This window comes from Hemitrygon akajei, chromosome 17 (genome assembly GCF_048418815.1).
Source record: "Hemitrygon akajei chromosome 17, sHemAka1.3, whole genome shotgun sequence".
NCBI lineage: Eukaryota > Metazoa > Chordata > Chondrichthyes > Myliobatiformes > Dasyatidae > Hemitrygon > Hemitrygon akajei.
Window position 1 is genome coordinate 38,332,980 of NC_133140.1, and position 10,411 is coordinate 38,343,390.

The following is a 10,411-nucleotide window of genomic DNA, read 5'->3' on the forward strand; positions in this document are numbered from 1 at the left end:
ATGGCAACTGGCTGAACTGTTTGTTCTGTACTTCCCTCCGGAGGTCTGGTTTCAGGAGGTCTATGCGAGTTCTCAGATTCCTGTTCATGAGCAGCATTGCAGGTGCCTGATCTGTCATTGCACGAACAGAGTTTCGATACACAGAAAGGAAGTTGTCTACCTTGTGCTGTACAGAAATAGACTTCTTTAAAATTTGGACAAACCTTTCAGCTGACCCATTCATTGCTGGGTGGTGAGGAGCTGACTTAAAATGTCTGATGCTGTTTTTCTTCATGAACAGTCAGAATTCTTCTGACGAGTATTGTGGTCCACTGTCACTCACAATTTGCTTTGGCAAGCCATTTCTGGTGAAGATAGTCCTCAGAGTGGAGACAGTCTTGCTGAGGTGGTTGACTTCATCGGTATAACCTCCGGCTACTTTTAATGAGCATCCACAGCACTCAAGAACATGGAGTCCATGAATGGCCCAGCAAAGTCAATATGTACTCTTTGCCATAGTGAATACAGCCACTCCCATGGGTGTAACACTGCCTGTGGGGTTGCATTTTGATCTTTCTGGCATCCCGAACAGATTTTGGCCAAGTCTTCGATCCGTTTATCTATTCCTTTCTGATTAGCATTAAGCGGCTGTGACAGCCTCTGGTTAGTGGGCTGCAGTTGTCAGTTGATGTCACACAGAGAGCTTTGATTGAGTGCCAGTCTAGTTTTCTCAACCATTCACATCCAAACAGTGCTGGCACTCCGCTTTTCTAACTGCTGTATTTGGCCTCCATGTTTACTTTCAGTTTGCCTTTGGGAAACACTTTCTCACCTGTGTAAGCCTTTAGCATCACTGAGGTCTTCTCCAATGGTATCTTAGAAAACAGTCTGTTGTAGTCAGCCTCTGGAATTATGGTCAAAGCTGTCCCTGTAACCAGCTCCATTTTCAGTTTTACACCAGACACATCTATCATGATCCAGATGATTTTGTGATCTGCTTCAATAATATTATGCAGTCCTAGGCATGACAGTTCACCTTTGTCAGACTCTATGTTGTCTAATTCTGTTTTACATTCGGTCACTTTATGCATTTGCTTGGTTTTGTGTGTGAGACTTTTCACTCAGTTGTGCTTTTTGTTGGCCTTGAACACTCTCTCTATGTGACTTTGTCTGTGACACTTTCTGCAGACTTTTATTTTGAACCAACAGTCATTCGCATCATGGGAGGATTTGCCACATTGATAACATCTTTGTCTTTTTGTACATAGGGTGCAGATAGGGACATTTTGTGCATTTTACATTCTAACCTCCTTTTCTGTAGTTCTACTGTTTCCTTTGCCGCAGTCTCTACAGTCTGTAACGATACTGCAATGGTCAATGCCTGTTTAAGGTCAGGTCTCTTTCGGACAGTAGCCTCTTTTGAGTGCTTTGACTATGCATGTCACATACAAGCCTGTCCCTTGATGCATCAGGAAGTCTATCTCTAAAGTCACAGACCTGGGAAAGTTTGTGCAGTTCTGCAATGTATTCAGAAATGCTTTCATTCTTTCACTGGTTCCTTTTGTAAAAATCTAAATCTCTCAGCTACCAGTGGGTGAGGGCTCAAGTGATTTTGTAAAATTGTAACATCTTATTTGCTGGCTTTTTAGGGTTCTGTAAGAGACTGGACGTTCTTGGGCTAAGAAGTGTAGAGGCTTACTTTTGCCCCTCTATGTTGTCTGTGTAACAATACAGTTCAACCCTCTCAATATACGACTCCCAGCCTTCATTAGTGCTATCAAATTCATCAACTTTCCCGACTGAAGCAACTGCCACGTTATTTTCACTTTAAATTCAGCACGTCTTTCACTGTTACTCACACGTTCCTTCGTTAGCATCTAGACTATTTTTTCATGCTGCTTAACTCTCACTGTTTCATCCCATAACTGTCAATGCAGTTTGTGATATTTTCTGACATTCAGATTCGTACTCGTTGCTGATTTGTTGTGTCTGTGCACAACTACATATCGATTAAATACTAAGCACGCACGCGGAAGATGGCTTTAACTGGTGTATTCACAGTGCTAGGTGAGAGAGAGGGCAAGGTGCATGTGTAGACAACTGCGCACGTGCAGACAATAGGTAGTGCTAAGGGTGGTGGACATTACTCTGAAAGAAGTAGATCCATACATTACAGATACACTGGTAGCTTGACAGTCCCTCGGATGTTTACCTTGTCTCTCAGTGATGAAGAAACATTAACTTCTTGCTTAATTTCCTTCCGCTGATCTGCTGGCTTGAATATCTCACACTCCCTTTTGGGCTTGGTTTACTTGGCAAATTAGGGGAGGGCAAAACGTTTGTGGTCTTTAGTTGGGCTAGGTAATGAGGGACTGTTGCACAAGTTTGCTTTCTGCTCCAACAGATTGGACGATTGAGGAATGCTAAGACAGACATGGGTAAAATATTAAAAGGACCTTATGGCATGATTGTGGCGAAATCATTTCATTTGGTGGGGGAAACCAAGAACCAGTGTGAAAATGTGAAGATGTAATGGGCTACTCAGTGTTGAAATCAGGGATGACTTTTCCTAAATGCTTGTGAGAATCAGGAATTCTCTTACTCTGAAAAGCGGATGATTCACAACCAAGACAGCTGAATCTCTGGAATTCTCTGCCGTAGAGGGTTGTGGTGACTAGGTCATTGGGGGTACTTAAAGAAGAGTTCATTATGGAGTATTGAGGCTGTAGGGTTTGGCACAAAAGAGTTGAAGCCTGGATAGATCAGCCACAATCATATTGAATGGCTTGCTCCTGCTTCTCTATTTTGTATTCAAGTCAGTAGATTTTTATTACATAGAAGTATCAAGAAATCAAAAGAAGGTTTGGCTGAGGTGCCAATCAACTATGGTCAAATTGAAAGATAGAGAAAGCTCCAAAGCCTAAACAGCTAACTTAAGTTTTTGTATCATAATGAGGACCGTTTCTTGGTTGATGTCACCAAAGGCAGAGGAAACAAAACAAAAAACTGAAAGCTGTGACCTCTCTGCTTTGCATTTTATAAGTGCTGGTTGAAATTCCACCGGTGGAGCCAGTGAGGTTTTGTAGGTAATCGGTTTATAGTTGTCATGAGTACTACGATATAGTGAAAAGTTTTTGTTTGTTTGCCATCCAAAGCAGGTTATTCTATACATAAGTACATCAAGGCAATAAAAAGGAATACAGAACGTAGAATGCAGAGTTACAGTTGCAGATAAAGTGTAGTGCAGATAGACAGATAAGGTGCAAGGGCCTGAATGAATTAGATTGAGAGATAAAGACTACATCTTTGAGTGTGTGAGAGGTCTGTTCAAGAGCCTGATAATGGTGGGTCGAAAGCTGCCTTTGAGTCTGATGGTAGTGCTTTCAAGCTTTAGTATCTTCTACTGGTGGAAAGGGGGAAGAGAGAAAATGATCTGAGTGGAGGAGGTTCTTGATCATGTCAGCTGCTTTCCCAAGACATTGTTAAATGTAGGTGGAGTCAAAGGAAGAAAGGCTGGCTTGCTTGATAGGCTGGGATGCAGTCTCAACTCCTGACAATTTCCTGTCGTCTTGGGCAGAGCAGCTGCCATACAAAGTGGTATGGGAAATGAGTTGTCCTTTTACTATCACACTCTGAGTTACAATGAAAAGCTTGGCTTTGCATACCATTCAGTCAGGCAATTTTGTACAAAAGTATATTAAGATAGTACAACAGGAAAGACAATAACAGAATGTACTGTAGAATATGTTGTTATAGTTAAAGAGAAGATTCAGATGTAGAAGAACTGCCAGGGCTTTGACAGTGTAAATTGTGAGACTTTATTTTTATTGTTCAGGAGTTTTATAAAAGCAGTTTTCAATGCTTCGTATCTTCTGCCTGAGTGGGGGTGAGGGAAGAAGAGAGAACAACCAGAGTGGAGGAGTTCTTCATTATGTTGGCTCTTTTCATGAGACAGCAGGAAGTGGAGGTGGAGACAATGGAGAGGAAACTGGAGTTGATGACAGGCTAATAAGATGTCTTGTTATATGCTGTAATGCTCCACGTTATTACTCACCATCTGAGAAAGAGGATGTAGCAGGTTCTATACATCATGACCTTTGTTGTTTTTTTAAGAAGGTTACCCAGATGGTGCTAACATGTAGACTGCCATATCCGAGGGGTGATTGATAAGTTCGTGGCCTAAGGTAGAAGGAGATGAGTTATTAACTTCAAACTTTTTGCATAATCACTCAGAGTTGAATTGCATGTGCATGTAATGAGAGCTGTATAACTCATCTCCTTCTACCTTAGGCCACAAACTTATCAATCACCCATCTGTGGACACTTTCTGGAGGTCCAAGATCCGTATGCTCCACGACCGCTGGGTTAAATGTGTAAATGTAGGAGGGGACTATGTTGAAAAATAAATATGCTAGTTTTCTAAAATTGACGCCTTCTACCTTAGGCCACGAACTTATCAATCACCCCTTGTAAAGCATTCCTCATTTACAACATTTGTCTATTTCAATATTTTCACCACAAATAGTTCTAGCAATCATACGTATTTCTGCATGTTGTCTTAGCATTTTATGTCAGTTAACTTGACTCATTATTACTTTCATTTGGGGCTTTTCTTGATTCCGGTGAAATCAGGAAGTTGTTTCAAAGAAGCTCTTGTCTAAGTTGGAAGAAGCTTCAGTCGGTCAGGATGGATTTGAATGTCACTGAGATGGATCACTCATCTGTGGTGCAAAATGCAGCAGTTACTGTCATCTTAGGCTTGGCTTCCCTCCTTGGAATCCCAGGAAACATACTGGTCATCTGGATTATAACTTTCAACATGCAGAAAAAGAAATCGCCCACTGTTGTGTTGATCTTGAACTTGGCAATAGCTGATGTCCTGGTTCTGATCAGCTTGCCTCTGTGGATCTACAGTTTTGTGTATGGTTGGCCATTTGGACAAGTGTTTTGCAAGCTCCTGACCTTCCTCATCCACTGCAACATGTACGTAAGCGTCTTTCTCATCACGGTGATGAGTGCCGAGCGTTTCGTGGCTGTCACTTACCCGTTCACCTCGCAGCGATGGCGCAAGGTCAAGGTGGTGTGTGTAGTGGTGCTGTTTGTCTGGATCTTGGCCCTTCTCTTTGCAATTCCAGTTTTAATGTACCAGGAGCTAGGCAATGATGAAAACGGTCAGCCTCAGTGCATGTTCGGGAATTTCAGCTCTGAGACTCAGGAAATTTTATGCATTATGATACAATTCATTGTTGCATTTGTAATCCCCTTTTCGATGATGTCTGTTTTCTACATGTGTATTGGTAAGAAATTAAGAGGCATGATTTTTAAACGTCATAACAGAACTGGGATGGTAATCGGTACTGTGGTAGTCGTATTCTTTATATGTTGGATGCCTTACCATGCTGTAAACCTGATTTCAGTCATTGCACTGATGACCAAGACCAATGAAGCCACTTCTGATACCTTATATGAGATCTATGATTATGGCATACTGGTCGCTGGAGCTTTAGTTTTCCTCAACAGCTGCGCCAATCCTATTATTTACGCATTTGCTGCACGGAATATCCGAAATGGTTTTCAGGTGTCCACCTTTGGCAAGCTTTTTGACCAGATGACGTATTCGGAATCCAGGAAGAAAAGCAAGGATGCATCGACCGAAAAAAAGAGCTTTACTTTGGAAGAGTTTAATTCTCTCCAGAATGTTTAAGCTGGGTGTCAACAAAATACAGACTGGTGACTGTTTGTTTTTCTTCAATATTCTCAGCATTCACTTGCTTATCCTTTCCTAGCATGCTTCTACCCACCATGTAAGAAGCTGACTGAGCCTCTGAAGAGATGTCGGCATCTTTAAGGGTGTAAGACAGCAAGGAGCAAATGTGGAACAGAACTATTCATTTTGCTGGTGTGCTTGTGTCTTGCCTTGCATTCATTCCACAGGTATTTTTCTTGTGTGCCATTTGACAGTTCCGCAAATTAAACCTAGTCTTCTCTACACTGACAGCTGAGGACTCAATCTTATTTTCGTGTCGTTTATCCCACTTTTAGTGCTCATAATGGTGGTTGTGTTCAACTCTGCTGACGGAGAGATATATTGGTATAAAGTTAAAAGCTCCTCTGAAAACAGCATTAACGATTCCCAAACCTCGTGGGCTCCTGGCCTTGAATACTATTCACCTGAAGAAATTGCAAATCTTGCAAAAACTAAGAGCTGGTAAACGCAAGATCTTGCAAAAGTCTGGGAAATATTGAGATGCGTAAATGTGAAACTGAGCTTGGCGGCTGGACTCATGAGGTGGAATTTGCCAACAGATCCGAAGGAGGAAGTGTGAAGTCACTGCAAAGGGAACTCTGCCACTTGCTCATCCTATCCCTCAGGGTTCGGGGCACATGGAGATGAAGCAAATCTAGTTGAATTTTGTCAGTGTGGTACTAGGATTGAAAAGGATTATGAAACAAAATTTAGATAGGATAATTATTTCCAAAAAGAACAGGAAATAGTGTAAAGTTGGGACCTTTCATTATTATGAAAGTTGGTTTGAAGGAATTATTGTTGTTGAGCAAAAAGCAGATTTCAAAGGAAGCCACAACAGGGAGCTCCAGCAAAATGTTGCTTCATGCTGAAATTGCTGATTAGGTGAAATCAAAGGGTAGCACAAATGGGATTTTGTTTTCACCAGGAGTCCAAAAGTCTGAGACAACCCATGATGTTGTTAATTTTGCAGTCTTTTCTAGTATTACAGCATAATGTCCTTCTCTCTTTTCCTTTTAAATGAGGTGAAAATATGTGTTTAGTGTTGGTTGTAAAAGAGAACTGTTGCTTTTAGGCTGCAACTTCTTTAAGTCATTGCTGTGACATTGCTCTCTATGTTATGACAATTACATGACAAGGCAAAAGCTGTTGGAATAAACTTTTGTGCCATGTCCAATTTGTCTGTTCAGTTCCTCACTCACAAGTTTTCTCTGAAAACCAAGATCGATCGATAATAGGGGCTCATCTGAGCTCCATGTTTGCAGGACGGAAAGGTGAAGAACAGACTGAAGTTGTTGAGTATTTACTATTTCAGTAATATTGTAAATATATTGTTTGGGCATTCTTTCTATAATTCATCATGGGTTGTATGTAAAAATACATTAATTGTTTATGTCATGATTCTACCATGTGATGCATGCAAGCCTGGCTTAAAGTAAACACGAATTTATACTCATATTTCCAACTCCCGTCTCTTACTTGCAGTTAGCTTTCAAATTTTGGAGTTACAAAACATGACAGAAGTCGCCCTCATGTCTTGCCAAGCCCTCTAAATGGGCACCTTCTAGGCTCAGGTTAGCTGTTCCTTCATTCTTTCTGGCGCTTTTCCTCGGCCGTGACGACAGCGATGGCTCAGGCATATCCCTGCTCTTGGTCAGACTAGAACCAGGGTTATTATTGTGAAATTTGTTAACTTAGCAGCAGCAGTTCAATGCAATACCTAATAAAACCCCCTGGTATCCTTGGCTGTGTAAGTCTAGGGGAAACATTCTACAGTCCTGCCAAACTTGTCAGACTCTTCCGCCCCAAATCCCAGTTTGTGTGGATGCTGTGTGCTTGGCTACCCTGTTACAAGTTAGTGCCACGAAGTAACAGACAGTACACTGCATACGATTAAAGGAATTGTATTTATGAATCTCAACTTAACTGAAAAGAAAAATGAAAAGAGAAGGGCCCGTTCTAATTAAACAGTCAAATGTGCACAAGTTGGAGCTCATCTTGAACTTCTCTGTCACTCACGTGCTGGGCCTTCAGTCAACGTGAAAGCACACACCACCTTCCGAACGTCACTGGCAATCCATCTCGAGCAGATGGGTTTCCCACCGGGTCGTATCCGGTTCTCCCCACGTCTTCTCTCCTCATCTCCTGCTGAACCAAAAAACCCCCCCAAGCTCAACTTTAGTGTCCCTCACCAAAAAATCCTCCCCCCAGTTCCAGCAGCCTGATTGGATGGCTCACATTCCTCATCATCCCTCATCTTCAACAATGACCCAAACAGGCTGACAGCAGAACAGACTGCTCTTACAGAACTGCTAAATGAAATACCTACGGCATATGAACCAGGGCAGTGGTCCCCAACCACCGGGCTGCAAAGCATATGCTACCGGCCCACGAGAAAACGATATGATTTGGTGATACGAAACGATATGAGTCAGCTGCACCTTTCCTCATTCCCTGTCACGCCCACTGTTGAATACACACGAGGTCATCAGTTGCCTAAATGCAGTGATACCCTTGCGCCAGGGATCACTGGTTGGCCTCACGCGGCTGCTGGGAAGTGCCGATGCTACCGGCCTGGAGCGTGGACAGATGGGCACCGCCTCTAAACCTGTTTCCCACACCGAAAGTTCGTGGGGAACCTAGGCTAAAATAGTCACAGACATCCTAATTCGGGCTCAGGGTTTTGTAAGTATTAGAGCAACTACCTCGCTGTGATCTACTGAAAGTCATCCTTCAAGCCAAACTTTTGTCGGCCAATAGTTCCTACCTACCTACAAGGGAGGGAGGGTGGGCGTGCTCCCTGCTGCACTCCTCGCTTGGTTGGACACTCTCTCTGGACTGTGACCGCCGCGGCTCTGGCACGGGGACCTCCGGCCCTTACCTTGTCCTCTCACCCCACCCATGACCAGCCGCACCTGGCCAAGGCATCTGGCAGCGGGCAGGTGGGCAGAGGCTGGAGTTTAGGCCCGGAAGCTGTCTAAAGAGTCAATGAAGCCCTCAAAACTGCTTCAGTACCTTGAATCCAAGCACCCTGCACTTAAAGGCAAACCCATTGAGTTTTAAAAGTGGAAAAAATGTGAGCAAGTGGGATGGAAGCAAGTGCTGATAGACACGAAAACTGAATTGCGGAATAGACTGGACATAAGGAACCCCCTTTGAGTATCGCTGTATTCCGGTCGTGATTAACACCACACCTCCCCGTCAGCCGGTCCACAAGAATATTGTCAATATTAAACTGGTCCATGGTGCAAAAAAGGTTGGTGACCCCTTAACCAGGGCATTACATAATATAGGAGAAAAAAAGTAAAAATAAATAATTAAGTGAATCAATCACAGCATATGTATATTGAATAGATTAAAAATCAGGCAAAGACAAATAAAATATATTTTAAAAAGGTGAGGTAGTGTTCATGGGTTCAAAGTCCATTTAGGAATGGGATGCACTGCCTGAGTCTGTGGTGGAGGCAGATACACTAGTGAAGTTTAAGAGACGACTAGACAGGTATATGGAGGAATTTAAGGTGGGTGGTTATATGGGAGGCAGGGTTTAAGGGTCGGCACAACATTGTGGGCCAAAGGGCCTGTAATGTGCTGTACTATTCTATGTTCTATGAATTGGATGACAGAGGGGAAGAAGCTGTTCCTGAATCGTTGAGTGTGTGCCTTCAGGCTTCTGTACCTCCTACCTGATGGTAACAGTGAGAAAAGGGCATGCCCTGGGTGCTGGAGGTCCTTAATAATGGACGCTGCCTTTCTGAGACACCGCTCCTTGAAGATGTTCTGGGTACTTTGTAGGTTAGTACCCAAGATGGAGCTGACTAAATTTACAAACCCTGCAGCTTCTTTTGGCCCCTCCTCCGCCCCCACACTAGACAGTGATGCAGCCTGTCTGAATGCTGTAACTACATTGTTTCCTTTCTTAGATTATCCCTTGGGGTAGAGAATGCTTCCACCCTTGTTTTATGGGTTTGGAGGTGAATACTGAGGCCAGGAGGGAAGAGTAGTCTTTACTACCCGCAGGGCAGGAGGTGCTTGATGGGGTGGGTGATTGAGTGTGTGTGTGAGAGTATGAGCATGTGTGTGTGAGCGTGTGTGCGTGTGTGTAATATACTTCATCTGCTGCCTTCTCTGAGCTTCTATCTGCTTCCAGTACACAGACACGAGCTTCTCCCTGATATCCTACGTATGTCTTCTCTGCACTGATTCGCCATAGTCTGGATATTCCCAAGAGAAGCTGGTGATGTTGTTCTTTATCTCGGAGCACATAAATGAATCTTTTCATCTGTCCACCTGGTAATCCTTTTGCTCAAATCTGAGTGTGTAACTCAGGCATCAGTGGCCCGGAAGAGAACATTGACATTGGTACCAGTGTCTTACAATGAATATTGGGAGTTAAGCATTATGTGGAGCCGATAATCAGTTACAAAGTGCAATAAAAAGATTAGAACAAAGGCACAAATTAACACTGAACAAGGATGATTGGAAAAACCTACAAAAGTGTGGGGATGCATTGAATGAGTTGTTCACATATAAAGCGGAAGAAGCACTTAGGTACACAAATCAAAAGTATTATGAAATGGGGAACAGGGCCAGCCATCTGTTAGCATTTCAGTTGAGAAAGGCACAATCTAACAAGAGTTGTACCAAAAATTAGACATCCTTTAACTTTCTCCATGGTATCGAACC

General features: G+C 43.0%; 1 protein-coding gene across 1 annotated transcript; it reads left to right on the forward strand.

Annotated features, from left to right (window-relative positions):
• Positions 1–4,652: 4,652 nt before the first annotated feature.
• On the forward strand, positions 4,653–7,160 carry LOC140740980 (chemerin-like receptor 2). The gene has a single exon (XM_073070620.1). The coding sequence runs from the start codon at positions 4,667–4,669 to the stop codon at positions 5,681–5,683; it is 1,017 nt and encodes a 338-aa protein (XP_072926721.1). The 5' UTR covers positions 4,653–4,666; the 3' UTR covers positions 5,684–7,160.
• Positions 7,161–10,411: the final 3,251 nt, after the last annotated feature.

What these genes read in the sequence shown, in the direction of transcription:
- LOC140740980 (XM_073070620.1), top strand. Translation starts at nt 4,667, where the DNA reads ATGGATTTGAATGTCACTGAGATGGATCACTCATCTGTGGTGCAAAAT.